The sequence below is a fragment of the Capra hircus genome, chromosome 6 (assembly GCF_001704415.2).
Source record: "Capra hircus breed San Clemente chromosome 6, ASM170441v1, whole genome shotgun sequence".
Lineage (NCBI taxonomy): Eukaryota > Metazoa > Chordata > Mammalia > Artiodactyla > Bovidae > Capra > Capra hircus.
Genome location: NC_030813.1, coordinates 15875371 through 15896872, shown reverse-complemented (window position 1 = coordinate 15896872; position 21502 = coordinate 15875371). Strand labels below are relative to the sequence as shown.

The following is a 21502-nucleotide window of genomic DNA, read 5'->3' as shown; positions in this document are numbered from 1 at the left end:
GTGTCCACTGCTGAGTTTTCCAAATTTGCTGGCGTATTGAGTGCAGCACTTTTATAGCATCATCTTATAGAATTTGAAATAGCTGAATTCCGTCACCTCCAAGAGCTTTGTTCATAGTCATGCTTCATAAGGCCCACTTGACTTCGAATTCCAGGATGTCTGGCTCTAGATGAGTGGTCACACCATTGCAGTTATCTGGACCATTAAGACCTTTTTGTATAGTTCTATGTATTCTTGCTACCTCTTAATATCTTCTGCTTCTGTTAGGTCCATACCATTTCTGTCCTTTATTGTGCCCATCTTTGCATGAAATGTTCCCTTGGTATCTCTAATTTTCTTGAAGAGCTCTCCATTCTTTCCCATCCTATTGTTTTCTTCTTTGCAGTGATCACTTGGGAAGGCTTTCTTATCTCTCTCTTTGCTATTCTTTAGAACTCTGCATTCAGATGGGTATATCTTTTTTTCCTTTGCCTTTCGCTTCGCTTCTTTTCTCAGCTATTTGTAAGGCCGCCTCAGACAACCTTTTTGCATTTCTTTTTCTTGGGGATGGTTTTGATCACTGCCTCCTACATAATGTCAGGAACCTCCATTCATAGTTCTTCAGGCACTCTGTCTATGAGATCTAATCCCTTGAATCTATTTGTCATTTCCACTGTATAATCAAGGGATTTGATTTAGGTCATGCCTGAATGATCTAGTGGTTTTCCCTACTTTCTTCAATTTAAATCTGAATTTTGCAGTAAGGAATTCATGATCTGAGCCACAAACAGCTCCCGGTCTTGTTTTTGCTGACTGTATAGAGCTTCCCCATCTTTGGCTGCAGAGAATATAATTAGTCTGATTTCTGTATTGACCATCTGGTGATGTCCATATGTAGAGTTGTCTCTTGTGTTGTTGGAAGAGAGTGTTTGCTATGACCAGTGCGTTAGGCATTAGCCATCTTTAAACTTTTATTTCCACATCCTATTTTTCTTTCTTTTTTTTGCTTATAGTAGTTCTTCCTGGGTGTCCTTTGGTGTATTAGTGGTGGTTTTTTTTTTTTTTTTTTTGTGGCCTCACTGAATGGCATGTGGAATCTTTGTTCCCTGACCAGGTTGTGCCCGCTGGACTGCTAGGGAAGTCCCTAAGGCATTTGGTTTTGAATCTAGTTCATATGTTTAGGGAACCTAACATTAATACATTTTGTACTGTGGTATCACTGAGCTCCATTGTAAAAGATACTTGAATAGTTACTGACATATTAAATCTTTTGACATGTTAGCTGAATAACTTTTTGAGTGCTTGCATCATGCTAAAATGTATTTGTTGCCATAGCAATGAAAAGGTTTAGTGGAATACAAGCAATATTACCTGGTATCCCTGAACATTTGAGAAGTTATGAAAGGAGGACTGATTTTAGGCCAGTTAAAGTTTATAAAGTTAAAGAATCATGAGCTGTGTTAACTTGACATGCTTATAGTTATATTTCTTAGTATTCTAAGCCTCATCTCAATATAGTTTTTCCATGTGACTTATGAAGGAAGCATAAAAAATTATTTAGAATGTACCTATCACACTAATAATCTGTAAAACTTTTATCAATAGCAAATAGTCATCTCTGGAATTATTTTTCTTCAGTTTTTATAAATAGAGCTAATTATTTCTGGAAAATTTAAATGGGTGGTACAACTAACTAGGCATAATCCTTTACAGAAAAGATAGGAACTATGAACAAAAGCAAACTCAAAATATTTTGAGTGAATAGTAATTGCAAAAAAAAAAAAAGAGAGAGAAAGACTTGAAACCTAATAACCCATGGTTTTTTAAATGGAGAGGTCATTTTAGGATTATATTAATTGCTTTACGGTTGTTTGAAAATATTTTGATATTGGAATACTAATGAGATTCACTTTTCTAGTATACTCTTCACAATATTACTATATGTGTCATAAAAATTTGAATACTAGTAGCTGTAAGATCTGGGACAGATGAACCCACCTGGTTTCAACTTCTTCAGTTTATTCAAGTATATGGCTGAAAATTGAGGCAAAAGGATTATGTTGTGTCCCCTTCCTGCTAGGCCATGCTAAGATTATATAATTAAGTAGGTAAATATAGCCCTCTAGTGGTTCTGTTATATACTTACACTGTTAACTTTGGTGCATCTATAATTTTTCTTAAGTTGCCAATTTTTAGGAATTTCACTATTGAGTAGAATCAGATTTTTATAATTTATGGCATAAAAAACTACAAAGAAAAAAATGGTAGGGATATCTTATTCTAACAGTAAATGTTCATATTAGATTATCATCCATTTATGTAATACACTTTTAGAGTTAAGATAATCCAGAATGTTAGAACTGCTCTGTAGTTTGAGGTGAATCATTCACTCTAGATACTTTGCTAGTGTATGCTATGATTATTAACCGGATAACAACTGATGCATATCAAAATGTATGGTAAATGAACTTAGGTGGATTATGAGGTAGATCATGTTACATCTGTGGTTTGAAGTATATAGTTATTGATAACTTAGATTTAGATTTTATGACTGGAATTTATGGTATAGCTTTAGGGAAAAACAAATTGCAGAATTCTTTTGTGTATATATAGCTCCCCATTATTTGAAAAGAATGGGGGTGAAAAGTGGAGGAAACATTAAACCGTTCTATTAATAAATGTTTCTATAAGCAAAGAAAAAGAATATACACAAAGCTGCTATTATCATTAGGAGAGTGAAATTTGGAAGGTTGAAGGGAGATTACTTCTTTATCTCTAATGATTTAAATTGTTATGAAAAAAACAAAAGGAACTGAAATGAAAAACTTGAAAGGATCAACAGAAAACAGTCACCTTAACCTGTATAGTTTTAGAGGACTAATGCTGACTCTTAATTTCCAGCAGAAATCAGTTAATTCAGGTCCTGATCTGATTTTCTGAGTTTGTTTATTGTTTAAATGGGACGTGTGCACTTGATAATCTCCTTGGATACAAAGTTAAAATGTGTGTTGTTTGGTATTTCTCTTTATTTTGCTAGTAAGCTTTTCCCTTCTTCTGGGGATTAAAATCCTTTCTTCTTTAGCCCAATTAGATTTGTTAAAGGAGGGCCTCTATGAAAAGGCCCTTCTTTGAGGTCTTTAAGTGGAGATGGAAATGATTGGTTCTGAAAATTTTTCTCTCACTGGCTTTTGAAACATTTCGTAGATATTGAAAGCTCATTATGAAGGATGTCTCAATATCTTCACTGCAAAATGCTAAGGAATAATTTAGGCAACAGTTCAGACTGTAAAAATGAAAATGGCTCTGTCTTTTCACAGACTGAACACAACATTGTTGCAGCTTACTTGATTACTGCAGGTATGGATGTTTACTCCATTAACAGTTATTTTGCGTTTGAATGAGTGAAGAAAAGCTGCGGTTTTTAGCATAAGGTAGTAGAAGAAGCATGGCTTCAGAGTGTTTCAAGTTCTGTACTGTTGGCCAACCTCAACAAGTCACTTATCCTTTCTCAATTGTTGTGCTCATGTGATAAATAAGGATAATACTTGCTCTTCTTCCTGGCTGTAAAGATCAAATAAGAGAATGTAGGTGAAAGGATAAATGGAAACATTGTTAATAGTGGTTAATCTAACAAGTTATTTTGAATTTTGATAGGCAGTGAGATGGGGCTGAGAAAAGTTCTTTAGAAAACAAATAATCACCTGTATGTTTGGTTATTTTACTGTCAAATGAATTTATATTGGGGGAGAATGTGCACTGTGGCAAAAATGTATTTTTATGGCATTTACTGTTCTCATACATATTTTCTGTAGTTTTGTCGTCACTGGTAGAATCGAGTTCAGATTGAAAGATCCTGGAAAAAAATTTAGTTGTAAAAAGAGCAGATTGTATTGAAGACAGAGTTTGATGATTGAGCTCGTATTTTAATGCTGTCTTGGAAAACTGAAGTTTGGTTTTCATTTTTTAGTCTCTTTGCAGCAGTGAGCAAGTTCCTTTATCTTTTTGTTCTTCCATTTTCATATCTATAAAATGGGGATAAGAATAAGCTACCAGTTGGGATTGTTATGAAAAATTGAAAAAAAATAATGCACAAATATACCTAAATGATATATACAGTGTATGTTGGAACAAATACTAATGAATTTTAGAAGTAACTTCTAATTATTTTTTGGATTGACTTGTGAAAAATTGTAAGTATATTCAAAAGTAGAGTAAAAACATAGCAAATCCTACTGTACTCAGTTTATTCTTTATAATTGCTTAATTTCCCCATTACTCACAAGTAGAGTATCACTTCTCTGCTAGAAACTATGGTTCCTCAGTTAATTTTCATAAATTTTAGTGACATGCTAATAACTCTTTCATTTGAATACCTCTGTATGATAGCCCTGGGTGAGTTCTGTTTTCTTTTTGTGTGTGTGTTGCAACAAAAAGGAGAAAACAATATGCTATTTAATGAGATAATCTCCTTATCACAACTACACAGGAGTACTTTGTATACCAACTTTTGGTTGGTTAGTTTTGGTAAATGACCAAGAAAAGCTGTCTTTTTTGATCTGGTTACAAAGGAAGCATGCAAAGAAGATTTCCTGTTAAGAAAATGTTCTCTCTTGTTCTTATTCCTGTAACAACAATAACAGTAATAGTGGTCTTACTGTGACAGTGGGACTCTGCTGCTACTGTTGCCACTACATCCACCACCATCACCACCACCACTACTAATGTTATTACTTGAACACTTGGTATATACCAAGCACTGCTATAAGTACTTGCCTGTATGGAATAATTCATCCTTAAACTAATTCAGTAAGTAAATTCGTTTTATTTTCTCCATTTATACTGATGAGAGTTTAAGTAACTTTACCAACACACACACATCTACTAAGCAGCTACACCAGTATTGAACTCAGGTTCTTTGGCTCTAGAAGCCTCATGTATAATCACGAGGATTAGTTTTAATGTGTATGTGTTGTATTTTTAGCAGGTGAACTGAAGGGAGCATGTCTCACCTCATTATGCTTTTGTTTAAATGTTTATTGTTCTTTGGGCCCCCAAACCCCCACCTTTAACAAAACTCACTTAAACCAAAACTATGAGGAAAAAAGTTTAGTCAAAGCACTTATTTCATTTGCTACTGTTACAAAAAGCCTACTTTACATTTTACATTTCATTTTTAATTTAATAGTTCTCTTTGGATTTTAGCTCTTACAAACTTTTACCAACTTAAGCTCTCCCTTTTTCCAGTTTATTCTGGGGGTAAGAAGGCATGGTGAATTAAGGATCTGAAATAGATTCATTATGGGTGCATTATAGGCTAAAAGATAAGAGATATTAGGCTGAAAGGATGACTGCATACCAGCTAATGAAGGACCTAAGCTGTGCGGGCAGTAGGGGGCCACTAAATGACATGATCCAATTTGCATTTTAGATATATGCTATAGTGGTAGCTAACAGACCAGGTAGGAGGCACCCTAGGTAGGAGGTATGGTAAAGGTTAAGAAGGCTTCTGAGGAGGAAGTAGTGGCAATGGAGATAGAAAGAGCTAGAATTTTGAATCCATGGTGGTTGGATATGGAGACTTGGGGAAAAGGTGAGGGAGCATCAAAGATGACAAGTAGGTTTCTTTTTTGGGGCCACTGGATAAATGGTGAAGCTGTTCACACCTGGAGAAGAACATGTTTGCGGCAGGAATGAAAATCTCTGGGTTCAGTTTGAGAGAAGTCTGATAAAAAGCTGGACACATGGTTTTGAATTTTATGAGACTGATCTGGAAAGTATCAGCATATAGCCTTGACTCTGAAATCACTGAGTGTATGTTAAATGTGAACAGAAGGAGGTCTAGGACAGAAACTTAATGCATATGTTTAATAAGGTAGAGAAGAAGAAAGACCAGGAAGTAGATTGAGAAGGATCTCCCAAAGAGATTGGAGAAGAGCCACAGAAGCCAAAGGGAAATTAAGTGAAAGTGTGTTAATTGCTCAGTCTTGTCTGACTGCAACCCTGTGGACTGTAGCCCACCAGGGTGCTCTGTCAATGGAGTTCTCCAGGCAAGAATACTGGTGTGGGTCGCCATGCCCTTCTCCAGGGGATCTTCCCAACCCAGGGATCAAACCCGTGTCTCCTGTATTGCAGGCAGATTCTTTACCTCTGAGCCACCAAGGAAGTCCCTAAGTTAAGTGAACTTAGACCTAACTACTAAATAATCTGTCTACTCATTAGAAAACATGGGTTTCCGTGGTTAATCAGTCAGTAAAGAATCAGCCTGCAGTGCAGGAGATGTGAGTTCGATCCCTGAGTCAGGAAGATTTCCCTGGGGAAGGGAATGGCTACCCACTCCAGTATTCCTGCCTGGAGAATCCCATGGAGAGAGCAGCCTGGTGGGCTATAGTCCATGAGGTCTCAAAGAGTCAGACACAACTGACTAACACTTTCACAGCTAGAAAATAGAGCAGAGTGCTTGAGACAGCTGCAGAGAAAATAAAGAAAAGGACTAAACTGGTTACCTCATTCCCCACATTATATCTAAATCTACCCCATGAGTACAGTTACTCTATTCTAGTTGCGTACTTGGTAGGCAACAAATTTACTACACTGTGTATTTATCTGACTTTTTAAAAATCAACAAATCTGTAACTAAACAGAAAAATTCTTCAGTTCACTAAACTTTTTGGAGCTACAATACTGGATGCAAAAATAATGAGCCAAAGAATCGTCTGATATCATTGTGTCTTAATTATGCTTGCGGGAATAATAGATATTAAGCAATATGAGTTTTAGTTGTCTATTAAATAAATCTGCTATATGTCACATACTTAACATAGAAGCCATTAGAAGCCTGTAATTTACACAGGAAGATTAGGAATATATGAGTTAAATAATATAGCATCACATAAGATGAAGTATAGTATAGGCAAGAACTTAGAAAATTTATTAGTGATGAGAGGATACTATGAGGAAGACAAGCCTTTGAGGGCAGAATCAGGCTTGAACAGAATTTTGAAGGGTGGGTAGCATTTGGATAGGTAAAGGAGTAGGGTGTTCCAAGTGGGAGAAATGAGAGCTGAAATTTACCACATGCCTGGTATATCTGATAGACAACTAGATGGAGGGCTTATTTGATAAGTGTGAACATTCGCTTCAGTTCAGTCGCTCAGTCGTGTCTGACTCTTTGTGACCCCAGAACATTTGCTTAGAGAAGGTAAAAACAGTTCGAAGCAGAGACCGGGGTACCAGGCTGGACATGTGAACTTTTACCCCACAGACATTGAGGAGTATACTGAGAAGGGTCTTGGTTAATTCTATGTTGTGGCATGCTTATTCTGCCAGCAGCATGCAGGAGGGAAAGAACAGGAGCCTGGAAGATTAATATAACAGAATGTTGAACAGAAGTTTTGACCAAGGTGCCAAACATAATAGAAGATCTTCCTTAGCTGATACCTTTGTGTGTTGGTACTTGGAACCTTTGGTCTCTCTGGCAATAGCTGGGTCTGCTCACCAGAGTTCTCTTCGTGATGGTGAACACCTCTATTCCTTCTGTCCTTTACCCCTCCTTTAGCCCCTAGGATTCTGGTAATGGCTCTACCCTCTCTCAGTTGTTAGGACCTAGTATGGCTTACATCTGGCTGATGGGAAATTTATTCAGCAGATGGGGGTGTTAAGCAGGCTAACATTCACATCCAGTCTACTCAACAGTATTTCTCATTGTCAATTAATACATTGGCATTCAGATTAAGATTTTCAGTCATCAGTCTCCCTGAATCCAGCCAATTCTGGGGCACTGACAACACTGAGTCTCTGGGCCTGCAGGGAGGGCTAAGAGTCAGATCCCAGACTGTGGAAACTTCACTAGGGTGATGTGGCCTGTGAGGTTTCTCAGTGGATCTGAGAGCCAGCTTGACTTCCTGTCTAGCTAGCCAAACCTTGTGTGTGCATTCTTATTTAGGGATGTACGTGTATGTGTATGTGTAATCAGATTTGAACATGTTAAGTTTTAAGTAATATTGAAATAGTCATATGATCTTACATACTGCAGATGCTTAATACATGTCTAATGGCAATGAGTTGTATGAAAAGGGATGAGGGACTGGAGCGTATTTCAGGAATAGAAAGTGACAGAAGTGCTGTTAGGACAGAATGATAGCTGAGGCCTGAGAAACGGAGAAAGAAGAGCCTCCATCTTCAGGAAGGAGGAGAGGAAATTAAGCTGCCAAAGGAGACTCTATGGTCACACACACACACACACACACACACACACACACACACACACATAAACATATGTATCCTAAAAATCAGCATTGGTGGTATCATGGGAGTCACTTCAAGGATGGAGTGATCAATAGTGATGTTGTTAAATGCCATCCTTTGGTGCTGGTTTATACAAGTGGCGGATTCTTCGTGTTTTGATTTTTATATTTCTGTTTTCACAAGAGGGCTGTGACAATATCACAACTAGTTTGAAGAATAGCTGGAGCTCTTCCAGTAAATGAACCAAAACCGATTTGTGAATTTGCTTTGTTTCTGAAGGAATTTAAATATTTAATTTTTATTTTAGTTTTGCACATTCAAATTAAGTGAAATGTGTGATTTTTTTTATGTTCTCAGGTGTGATAAGTATCCTCAGCAACATAATTGTTCTAGGCATCTTCATTAAGTTCAAGGAACTTCGGACACCCACAAATGCAATTATCATCAACCTGGCTGTTACTGATATAGGGGTCAGTAGCATTGGCTACCCCATGTCTGCTGCTTCAGATCTGCATGGAAGCTGGAAATTTGGATATGCAGGATGTCAGGTATCAGAGATCCTTAGAATCAAAGCAAAGTGAACTAGATTAAGAGCTTGTAAGTTTAAGTGTCTTTACAAAATCAAATAGTTTTATGTAGCATAATAGATATGGTGCTCTTATTGAAAACAGCTTCAGGAGCGACTAGGAAATATATTCTTTAATAAGAGAAATGAAAGCAGTAGCCACCATTATATTTTCAAAATTTCCCCAACCTAAAGGAAAAAGTTAAACTAGCAAAAAAATTAGAAGAAAAGTGAACATTTGCATATTCAAATAAAAACTTGCGTATTGCAAATTCAAAAAGAAATACTCTGCTTTCCTTTGAAACAATAAAATATTTGATGACTATATCATAATGTCTGAGTAATATAGTTAAACTACATGTTGTTGATTTTTTTCTGTGGTAAGTTCTTTGTGAGAATTGCTGGTAAACATATCTGCTATAATTTTTACTGACAAGAAAATAAATCAATATAGTTTGCAGTAATGACTTTCGGCCCAATTTTTTAGAACTGTTTGCTGTTTTGAGCTATATAGCTGTAGAGAATAAAATGAAAATGATAGAGAACAGTGAGTACCCGTTTATGCATCAGCAGGTCTTGATGATTTGCAATATGACTTTCAGGTTGTTTGGGGCTTCCTCCTTTTTGTTTTTGGTTGTGCTTCAGGGCTTATGGGATCTTAGTTCCCCAACCAGGGATGGAACCCAGGGCCCTGGCAATGAGAGTGCAGAGTCCTAACCACTGGACCGCCAGGGAATTCTCTGTTCCCCATTTTTAAAAATCACAAATGTTCTCATACATGTCTCTTTCTGCAGTATCTGAGAGTTTCTTTAGACACATTACTAGAAGGGGAATGGTTTGGTGGTAGATAACACAACGTCACCTTTATCAGGTGTGGCCAAATTATTCTTCAAAATGGTGGTGCCAACTATGAGAACTTCTGTTGCTCCACATGTTCGCCAGTGCTTGGGACTGTCAGACTTGTAAATTTGTAGTGTTGTGATAGATGTAAAATAGTATCTTATGATTTGCATTCCTTTCAATATTTAATGTGATTGTACATCCTATGTCATAGAGACCCTGGTTTCCTCTTGTGTGAATAGCCCATTTTTTCTGTTTGTCTTTTCCCCTTAGTGAATTGTCTGTTTTCTGAATCCCAGTCTTTTGTTGGTTATATGCACTGCACTTGATTTATGGTTTGTTTTTGCCCTCTTTAGAGTATGTATAGAAGTTTTACTTTAAATCTTAGCTTTTTTAAAAAAGCTTATTTTAATTAATGAAGTCCCAGAATGTTTTCTATAAGTACCTTTATTAAGCCACTTACAATTTGACAATAGATGATGTGTTTTAACATTATTAAAATAGAAAATGGGGCTTCCCTGGTGGCTCAGTGGTAAAGAATCTGCCTACAGTACAGGGAACGCAGGTGCGACCCCTGGGTTGTGAAGATTCCCTGGAGGAGGAAATGGAACCCACTCTAGTACTCTTGCCTATGAAATCCCAGGACAGAGGAGTCAGGATGCAAAGAGTTGGACACGACTGAGCGACTGAACACACGCACAAAATAGAAGACACTCAATGTATTTATTTACTGTTCAATGTATTTAAAATATATTTTAGCAATGGGATAAAAGTGTAAATGTCTCTTGGGAAGGTGTGTAGAATGGTGGAATCGTTCCAATTTTGATTTTCAGATTTATGCTGGGTTGAATATATTTTTTGGAATGGCAAGTATTGGATTGCTTACGGTCGTGGCCGTGGATCGATACCTGACCATCTGCCATCCGGATGCAGGTACAGCACTTTTCTCAGCTTTTGCAATAAACCCATTTGCCTAACTTCTGCTTGTCACACTTTCGCTTCAAAATGTATTCATAAATGTAATGACTTGCGACATGGTCAGCCTTCTTTCTCTGATAATCCTTGATTGGAAGTTTCAGTGGTTTTCTATTATACCTAGAATAAAATTCAAATTTCATAACATGGCCCCCAAGACCCTACGTGTTCTGACCCCTGACTACCTTTGCAGCATAGCCTGGGATCTTGTCACTTTGGGGTATTGGCGAAACTCTTTCGCAATTTGGGGTCTTTGTAGATGCTATTTCCCTAGTGTTTCTCCCTGCCTATCCTCTGATTCATCATTTTATCATTCAAGTTTCAGCTTAAATGTTATTTTTTTTCCAGAATATGAATTCATAGGTTTTGTGTGAACTAAAGTGCTCTGTAAAGAATCTACTTGGTAATAATTTTGAATAATCAGTTAAAATAAGATGAAGATGTGAAATGGGAAATGATCACATCATTGGGAAATGATTTAATATTCCATGTATTTGTTAATAGGAAGAAGAATGACCACCAACACTTACATCAGCATGATTCTGGGGGCCTGGACCAATGGCCTGTTTTGGGCTTTGATGCCTATCATTGGGTGGGCTAGTTATGCCCCAGATCCTACTGGGGCCACCTGTACCATAAACTGGCGGAAAAATGATGTGTAAGAAATGTATATGCAGTCTATAATTAAATGCTTCTAATGCAGACACGTTTTCACCATTTTAAATTTAACCTCAGATCTAATGTTTCTCATATAGAGTGTGGCAAAGGGTTTCCTTGGTTTAGATGATGTGATTCCAACTAGGGACGAATTGAGAACCGTGAATTATGTTTATTTGCGAGGACAGGGCATCCTTTTGTCTCCCTGCTCTGTTCCCTCCTTCCTGTCCTTTGGCAGCAAAGGGGATACAGAGCCTCCTTTAGCTGCACCTAAAGGTAGGACCTACGGGGGAAAGGACTATTGGTGGAGCTAGACAGTGTGCAGTTCTGGAGAAAGCCCAGGCTTTCTTTTCTGGTGATAAAGCATCTTCTGAGAATTACACAGCAAAAGTACAGTCCCTGCAAGGATTGCTTACTCATCAGTGATGCTCTTCTATGTTTACTAAGGAAAAGAAGGTAATTTAGTTCATTAAAGGAAGTGAAAGATTACTCAGAAAAGTAAACAGAAAATTTCTCTCAAACTAAATCTAAGTCTAAACATTTTTCTGTACAGGGTCAAAAAATAAATATTTTAGATTTCACAGGCAAGGTTGTCTCCATTGCAACTATTCAACTCTGCCTGTGGAAGCAGCCATAGACAGTAAGGAAATGACTGTGGTTCCAATAAAATTTTATTTACAAAAACAGGCGACAAGCCGGATTTGCCCACAGGTCATAGTTTGCCAACCTCTAGTCTGAATGGACTAAAAGTCGAATGTACCTCCTAAGCTGTTTACTAACACTAGACAATGCCAGTATTACTTCTGGTAATTATTCTGTTTCCCTTCCCCTATTTAATACATTAGATGAATAGTGATTTAATGTCATGATTTAATTATTTCCTTTTCTTACTTTCAGGTCTTTTGTTTCTTACACGATGATGGTAGTTGTGATAAATTTTATCGTGCCCTTAACAGTGATGTTTTACTGTTATTACCATGTCACTCAATCCATTAAGCATCATGGTACTAATAACTGCACTGAGTACCTCAACAGAGATTGGTCAGATCAGGTAGATGTAACAAAGGTAAGGCATTAAAATCCTTAAGAAAGTTTTTTAATCAAGCTTCTACATGGACATGGTTCCTTGGCCCTGTAATCATCTCTCCCCAACTCCCGATTCTTATTTTATGCCTCTTTTTTTCTGGTGTTGGCCTCCATATTTCTAAACAATGTACTTATCTACTGTTTCAGGTATTTTGTTTGCTGCTACTTCTTGATTTCCTACTGTGAACGAAGAGAATTTCTCTTATACCACCATCTTTTCCTTCTCCCCACCAACATCTCTCATCTTGTCAATAAAATGTTAATATTTGGCTAGATGAAGAGTCAATTTTACATTATTGTGATTATCTAAATTTCATTTATTGCAGATCTCTGTAGGGCTGTATGACTTATATTTCTTTTTTTTTATACAACTATTCCCCCTTTGGAGTTAACAGTTCATTCCTTTTCTTTTTCTTTCTTGTCTTCTGTCCATCTCTCTCCCCTTCTCTTCTTCTCTCCCTCTCTCCTCCCCTTCCACCCCCCATCTCTTTATAGCTTTGTTTCCTGACTGTTCTGTGTGAAAATGAAGTGATTTTGGAAAGTAGAAGCATTAGTCACTCAGTCGTGTCCAACTCTTTGTGACCCCGTGGACTGTAGCCTACCAGGCCTCTCTGTCCATGGGATTCTCCAGGCAGGAACGCTGGAGTCAGTAACCATTTCCTTCTCCAGGGTGATCTTCTCAACTCAGGGATCGAACCCAGGTCTCCTGCATTGCAGGCAGATTCTCTACTCTATCAGGCACCAGGGGAGCCTGACTGTCCTATGTACCTGTCCCTAATTCATCTCTGAATAATCTATTGGAAGCTTCAGTTTCCTCTTAGTATTTTCATATGCGTCAGAGCCTAAATTGACTTCATCTTTTTCTTAGTTATCCTCCTGACACCCCCAGATCTCCTGCCCCAGATTACATTGGCTCTTCTTTAAGATGACTACCTAGAAAGTCAGTATCCCCACACCGCCTTTATTACAAACTGAGAATGCCTTTGGCCTGTCTCCTGGATCAGATCACCTGTTTTCTGGATTGCATGTCTTCCTTTTTTTTTTTTTTTTGGTTGATTTTCTCACAGTTGGTGGAACACATCCCCTAACAGAGTCCTGAGAATGTTATAGGGAAGTAAAATTTTTAAGGTTTGGCATGCCTGAAAATGTCTTAATGCTCCTATTATATTTGATTGATTGTTCATTTGGCATAGAATTCAAAGTAGAAAAATGATTTTCAGAGATGTTTGAAAGCATTACTATATAGTCTCTCAGTTTTAGGTGTTGCTGTTGAGAAGACTGACAGTTTACTGGTGGTCTGTGTTCTCTCTGGAAGCTTGTCATTTTCTCTTTGTTTCCAGTTTTCTCTCTGAAATGTGATGCTGACGTGCCTTGATATAGCTCTTTATTCACCCATGTACTGGATACTGGGTGAGTGCTTTCAATGTCAAGACTCAGATCTCCCCTTCTGGGAGCTTCCTTGTATTATTTCTCTCTTGAATTTCACTTCCCTTTTTGTTTTCTCTATTCTCTTTTCCTGGAACTCTTTTTATTTGGGTATTTAATCTCCTGGATTTATCTTTTAACTTTTTAAAATATTCTTTCCTACACTGTCTCTCTGTGGGGTTTTGTTTGTTTGTCTTGGTTTCTACTTTCTGAGAGATTTCCTCAACCATATCCAGGACTGAGATTGGGTGAGAAGATGCTCAAGCCTGGGTTGTAAAATTTAAGCAAGCACTGAAAAGCTCAGTAACCCAAAAAAGATAAATCCAGCTGTATTCTCCTCAGCTCACCAGCAGAAAGAGGGCATTCTTTACATTCATGAACCAGTTCATCCGTTTCACAAGCTCCAGTTATCATAGCTGACTTTAGGTGTATTAGCAGAGTACAATGAGGAGAAAATTTCAGTGTTTCCTCTATGTCTTCACCATCATAAACATTCAAGTTCCAATCCAGATAATTTTTCATGCAGTTTTAGATATGCTAGCTATTTTGATATTTTAGTTATTGGGCTTGGTGAATACTGATTTCTTTTACAGATGTCTGTGATAATGATACTCATGTTTCTGGTGGCGTGGTCCCCTTATTCCATTGTGTGCTTATGGGCATCTTTTGGTGACCCAAAGAAGATTCCTCCCTCAATGGCCATCATAGCTCCCCTGTTTGCAAAATCTTCTACATTCTACAATCCTTGTATTTATGTGATTGCTAATAAAAAGTAAGTCATGTCTAAAATGCTTCTCAACTTAAAAAAAAAAAAGTGTATACAGAAAGAATGTTAGAAAGGCAATGGATAATGTTCTAAATTTTGGGGGAGGTAAATGACAGAAACTCGCTTCAGGTGAAATTAGGAGTTATTTGGTTCATGCAGCTGCACTGTAGAAGCATTCAGGACCTGAAATGTCTAGGACTCCAGTTCTGTGACAGACTCTTCCCACATGGAGGTGAGATGATCATGGGTAATTCAAGACCAAGTTCCACCAGCTAAGCATCCCCAAATGCAAGTTTCATCTTTGATGGCCCTCTGGCAGCAATGACCCTGGAAGGTTTTGCAAAGAAAACCTGTAATCAGTTTTGCAAAGAAAAGAGTGATTCTGTTACTGGAAAGTGGACAAAGCAAGGCCAGTTGGGTTCCCTATGTGGGTAGCATAAGTGTATATTTACTAGAAGGAAGACATATCATTCAGATGCAAGAGAAAAATTCATTGTTAACATAACAGGCTTCAGGATTGTGTAGTCACTGAGAATAATGGAGACTCTTCCTTTCCCCCTTTTGTTGAGCCTCTGAGCAAGGATATCTTTCCTGCCTCCTCAGTGTAGCTTTTGTCGTTTAGTCGCTAAGTTGTGTCTGACCCTTTTGCGACTCCACGAGCTGTTCATGGGGTTTCCAGGCAAGAATACTGGAATGGGTTGCCATTTCCTTCTCCAGGGGATCTTCCTGACCCAGGGATCGAACCTGAGGCTCCTGCTGAGCCTCCTGCATTGCAGGCAGTTTCTTTACCCTTGAGCCTCCAGGTAGGGCAGCTTAGACTACTTCAATTACTGTTACTGCTTAAAGGTGGATTGAACCAATCTACTGTGCTTAAATATTTGACCAAAAAATCTCAGTAGATGTGAAGTACTGATAATTTGATCCTGGATTGCCAGTGCTGCTTCTATTAAGCTTATATATTTATGCACATGTTTGGGAAAGCAACTTTAGCCATAGGTATATGAAGAAACATAAAAACTTTTAAGATCAAATAGACCACATAAGAAGAATAAAGAACACATCTTAAATTTAGAGTCTATTAGTAGTTCTTTTGGAAAGGTCAGGCATTAAACTGGCCTTTGCTCATTAGAATAAATGTCTGAAATACCCACCCTTAGTTCAAGTAAATGATTCCTTGCAACTGACATTGTCATCTTAGACATGGTGTCATCTTAATTCTAGTTATTTATTTTTATTAAATGTCTTCGATGTTTATAATCAGTGGTGCAAAATTGATCTTTAATTGTACTGTATACTTTATAATATATTTATAAAGGTCTCAATAGGATATATTAAAGTTGAAAGCAGAAATTTATTTGGAGATGCTAATTGGCAGTAGTGGCATCTTAGTCATATTTGAAAGTTCTTTAAACATTCCAAGTCATCATGGGATAATGCCAGATTTTCCCTTTTTTGTTACAGGTTTCGAAGGGCGATGGTTGCCATGTTCAAATGTCAGACTACCCAAGCAATGCCTGTGACGAGTATTTTACCAATGGATGTACCTCAAAACCCACTGACTTCTGGAAAAGTCTGAAATAAGAGGAACTCACACATTTATCAAAACATTTTCTTTACTTTTTTTTTGTAGTGGTTTAATTTCATTTTAAATGTGAGCTCACTTCAATCAAATAGAGACAAAGAATATTGTCTTAATAGACTATAAATTTCTCAAGTGTAGTTTGTAGTTCTGTTTGTGGACTGGCTACCATTGGGAATGTTTCACTATTTCCTTATATGTAAACATACTACTCATCTAGTTTGATGAATAGAGGCACATGATATTAAGGCCTCTTCTCTTTCTCCCTATCATGGTGTGTATTACAGTGTATTAATGACCTGGTGTCTTGCCTGGTTCCTCCACTAGATTAGAAGCAACTGCTATTTTAATGTTCAGTTCTGTTGCTCAGTTGTATCTGACTCTTTGTGACCCCATGAACTGCAGCACACCAGGCCTCCCTGTAATTTTAATGTTAGAATAAATTAATAGTAATAATAGTTATTATCATCAAAAAAGCAAGAGAGTTCCAGAAAAACATCTATTTCTGCTTTATTGACTATGCCAAAGCTTTTGACTATGTAGATCACAGTAAACTGTGGAAAACTCTGAAAGAGATGGGAATACCAGACCACCTGACCTGCCTCTTGAGAAACCTGTATGTAGGTCAGGAAGCAACAGTTAGAACTGGACATGGAACAACAGACTGGTTACAAATAGGAAAAGGAGTACATCAAGGCTGTATATTGTCACCCTGCTTATTTAACTTCTATGCAGAGTACATCATGAGAAAGGCTGGGCTGAAAGAAGGACAAGCTGGAATCAAGATTGCTGGGAGAAATATCAATAACCTCAGATATGCAGATGACACCACCCTTATGGCAGAAAGTGAAGAGGAACTAAAAACCCTCTTGAGGAAAGTGAAAGAGGAGAGTGAAAAAGTTGGCTTAAAGCTCAACATTCAGAAAATGAAGATCATGGCATCCGGTCCCATCCCTTCATGGCAAATAGATGGGGAAACAGTGGAAACAATGGCTGACTTTATTTTTGGGGGCTCCAGAATCACTGCAGATGGTGACGACTGCAGCCATGAAATTAAAAGACACTTACTCCTTGGAAGAAAAGTTATGACCAGCCTAGATAGCATATTCAAAAGCAGAGACATTACTTTGTCAACAAAGTTCTGTCTAGTCAAGGCTATGGTTTTTCCAGTAGTCATGTATGGATGTGAGAGTTGGACTATAAAGAAAGATGTGCACCAAAGAATTGATGCTTTTGAAGTGTGGTGTTGGAGAAGACTCTTGAGAGTCCCTTGGACTGCAAGGAGATCCAACCAATCTATCCTAAAGGAGACCAGTCCTGAGTGTTCGTTGGAAGGATTGATGTTGAAGCTGAAACTCCAATACTTTGGCCACCTCATGTGAAGAGCTAACTCATTGGAAAAGACCCTGATGCTGGGAAAGATTGAAGGCAGGAGGAGAAGGGGATGACAGAGGATGAGATGGTTGGATGGCATCACCGACTCAATGGAGATGAGTTTAAGTAAACGCTGGGAGTTGGTGATGGACAGGGAGGCTGGCGTGCTGCGGTTCATGGGTTTGCAAGGAGTTGGACATGACGAGCAACTGAACTGAACTGAACTGAGTAATAGTTAATGGGCTTCACTAGTGGCTAAATGGTAAAGAATCTGCTTGCCAATGCAGGAGTTATGGGTTCAATCCCTGGGTCAGGAAGACCCCCTGGAAAAGGAAATGTCAACTCACTCTAGTATTCTAGGGAATTCCACTAACAGGAGCTTCGGGGTATAGTCCATGGGGTCACCAAAGAGTTGGACATGACTTAGCAACTAAAAAGCACAACAACAAATAATGGTTAATAGTCTTTAATAAATAATTACTGAAATAAGTTGTTGGAATTTATTTCTAGCTAGAATGGGAAACTGTCAGCGTTTCACAATTTTCAAATTTTAATGCAATTATTCACTTACTATTTAACAAAAATAATCAAATTAATATTAAGCACTATTGTTTTTAAATACATGTCAGTCAATGCCATATATATTTTATGCAACACTATAACCTGTGCATATTAATATGTGTTATACTTTTTTAATTACTGTTTTTATGTGTATGTATTTCCATATATTTGACATTAGAATTAAGTTTAATCAGAGTGGGGATTTCTGTATCTTTGTTCTCTTTGTCCTATCTTGTTTTGTTGATGAAAAAATTAATCAATAGTCAGTGTAAGAAAGGAATAGGAAATTTTATTCGAGCTAGCCTCAAGATTATAACCCAAGAGACAGTCTTTCAGAAAGCTCTGAGGACTGTTCCAGAAAGGTGAATGGGAAGGCTGGTATATATGTGCAATGAAGAACATATCTTGGTAAAAAGTTACTGCTTTTTCAAGGTACAGGTATCTTAGCTAATATTTTTAGTGCTCTTTTATGTATGGAAAGATGCAAGAAACTGGGTTCATAAAATTTTCTCCTTAAAATACATAACCATCTGATGGGTCAGTTCTGCTGGTTTCCCCAGAGCAAATAGTGCCTCATCCTGACCTTCACGCTGAATTCCTTTCAGGATGTACTGTAGGTCAGTGACTACTGTGGCTAATGACTTGATTCTTGTAGAACTGGATAGTGGGCACCATTGTTTATTTTATAATGCTCTAATTTGGATAATAATTTCGACCAAGGTTAGAGAAGGATTTTGTGACTCATTTGTCCCTCAGTGCTAGGAATGCTCATTCCCAGGTCAGGTGGGGATTTTGTTGATAGGCCACTCCATTTGCTGTCCCTGGACTAGGCCCAGTTAACAGCAACCAAAAGCCTCTGGACTGCCTGTCTTACCAGTCTGTTATGGTCCAGGAACTGTTCCCTCTTGTTGATTATCCCCGTATATAGACTTTCAGTGTTAGAATCCTTGATCATATTATAGAACTATATATTTGGTCAATTGTTTTAAGTTCTCTAGTCATTATTACTTTTATCTGAGGCTCAGTCATACATCTGGTAATGCAGACTGAATACAAATAATATAGCTGCTGCTGCTAGTAACATTAATAAGTTCATAAGCAAGTATTTAAGCTAAGAATTTCCATCTCGTGTGGCCCAGTATATCCCCAGCTCATCTCTCCCAGTCTGTTCTGTACTAATTGTGAACCAATAATGGATATTTAAATTGCTGAAATATTCCCAGTGGTTCATCCACAACTCTAAGAATTGTGGATGAACCACTGGGAATATTTTAGTATTAATAGTTTTTGTGTGGGGAAGGCAAGGAGAAATTACTCTATCTGAGTGTTTCCTCAGATTAGAATTACTGGATAAAAATATAGAAACAGTATTATTGTTGTGAGGTTGTGCTCTTGAAAGACTGAACTAATTTACGTGGCCACTGGCAGTGAAGAATTCACTTTCCCATTATAGTCCTGCTAATAGTGCTGTATCAGTTCTTTAAAACTAAAAGCTGTATACTTTAACAAATTCATTTCATTTCACATTTCTTTAACTGCTAGTGAGGCTATGTATCTTTGGATATTGTGTTTTTTTATGTATTTATTTTTGTAGGCTGTTTCTTTAGCACCTTTGACTGCAAATAAAGGAAAGTTCAGTTCAGTTCAGTTTAGTCGCTCAGTTGTGTCTGACTCTTTGCGACCCCATGAATCGCAGCACACCAGGCCTCCCTGTCCATCATCAACTCCCGGAGTTCACTCAGACTCATGTCCATCGAGTCAGTGATGCCATCCAGCCATCTCATCCTCTGTCGTCCCCTTCTTCTCCTGCCCTCAATCCCTCCCAGCATCAGAGTCTTTTCCAATGAGTCAACACTTCGCATAAGGTGGCCAAAGTACTGGAGTTTCAGCTTTAGCATCATTCCTTCCAAAGAAATCCCAGGGCTGATCTCCTTCAGAATGGACTGCTTGGATCTCCTTGCAGTCCACGGGACTCTCAAGAGTCTTCTCCAACACCACACTTCAAAAGCATCAATTCTTTGGTGCTCAGCCTTCTTCACAGTCCAACTCTCACATCCATACATGACCACAGGAAAAACCATAGCCTTGACTAGATGGACCTTAGTCGGCAAAGTAATGTCTCTGCTTTTGAATATGCTATCTAGGTTGGTCATAACTTTTCTTCCAAGGAGTAAGTGTCTTTTAATTTCATGGCTGCAGTCACCATCTGCAGTGACTTTGGAGCCCCCCCAAATAAAGTCTGACACTGTTTCCACTGTTTCCTCATCTATTTCCCATGAAGTGATGGGACCGGATGCCATGATCTTCGTTTTCTGAATGTTGAGCTTTAAGCCAACATTTTCACTCTCCTCTTTCACTTTCCTCAAGAGGCTTTTGAGTTCCTCTTCACTTTCTGCCATAAGGGTGGTATCATCTGCATAACTGAGGTTATTGATATTTCTCCCAGCAATCTTGATTCCAGCTTGTGTTTCTTCCAGTCCAGTGTTTCTCATGATGTACTCTGCATATAAGTTTAATAAGCAGGGTGACAATATACAGCCTTGACGTACTCCTTTTCCTATTTGGAACCAGTCTATTGTTCCATGTCCAGTTCTAACTGTTGCTTCCTGGCCTGCATACAGATTTCTCAAGAGGCAGGTCAGGTGGTCTGGTATTACCATCTCTTTCAGAATTTTCCACAGTTTATTGTGATCTACACAGTCAGAGGCTTTGGCATAGTCAATAAAGCAGAAATAGATGTTTTTCTGGAACTCTCTTGCCTTTTCCATGATCCAGTGGATGTTGGCAATTTGATCTCTGGTTCCCCTGCCTTTTCTAAAACCAGGACACTAATCCAAATATATACAACTATCCATATGTTTGTACTGGTAAGCTGCTATAATAATCTGCTAATTTATTTCTCCATCCTCTGCCTTTTCCCCAGTGTAATCAATGTATCAGCTTTATAACTGGAATACTCTTCTTTTAAAAATAAAATTCCCTTCCCCAAAATCTTCAGCTCAGAAAACCTTCAGTCAGTACTTCCCTGGTAGTCCAATGTCTAAGACTCCGAGCCCCCAGGACAGGAGGCCTGGGTTTAGCCCCTAGTCAGGGAACTAGATCCCACATGCCACAACCAGGAGTTCTCGTGCTGCAGCTAAAAAGATCCACATGCCACCACTAAAGATCCTGCGTGGACAACAAAGACTGATGATCCCAAGTGCTACAGCTAAGACCCAGCACTGCCAAAAAAATAGATATCTTAAAGAAATAAAAGTAATTTCCCCTTTTTAAAAAAAATGCACATATCTTAACCAAAAAAATCAATCATCTGCCAAGTAACTATAAGTCTGTCAGTTGGACCCTCATGACCTTTTCTACATGGTCCCATGGGAACTTTTCAGCTTTTTGTCTTGTTTTCTCTTGCTCCTGTGTGTGTATTTCGTACATACAACCTGAAATGCTTATATTT

General features: G+C 38.0%; 1 protein-coding gene across 1 annotated transcript; it reads left to right on the top strand.

Annotated features, from left to right (window-relative positions):
* On the top strand, nucleotides 1071–16545 carry RRH (retinal pigment epithelium-derived rhodopsin homolog). The gene is made up of 7 exons (XM_005681311.3): nucleotides 1071–3336; nucleotides 8581–8771; nucleotides 10462–10561; nucleotides 11108–11261; nucleotides 12158–12326; nucleotides 14365–14543; nucleotides 15999–16545. The coding sequence occupies exons 1-7, from the start codon at nucleotides 3207–3209 to the stop codon at nucleotides 16111–16113; spliced, it is 1038 nt and encodes a 345-aa protein (XP_005681368.2). The 5' UTR covers nucleotides 1071–3206; the 3' UTR covers nucleotides 16114–16545.

Excerpts from the sequence above, each read along its gene's own strand:
- RRH (XM_005681311.3), top strand. The coding sequence starts at position 3,207 with ATGTCTCAATATCTTCACTGCAAAATGCTAAGGAATAATTTAGGCAAC. Across the intron at positions 10,562-11,107 it reads CATCTGCCATCCGGATGCAG|GAAGAAGAATGACCACCAAC; the intron begins GTACAGCACTTT and ends ATTTGTTAATAG. Across the intron at positions 11,262-12,157 it reads AACTGGCGGAAAAATGATGT|GTCTTTTGTTTCTTACACGA; the intron begins GTAAGAAATGTA and ends TCTTACTTTCAG.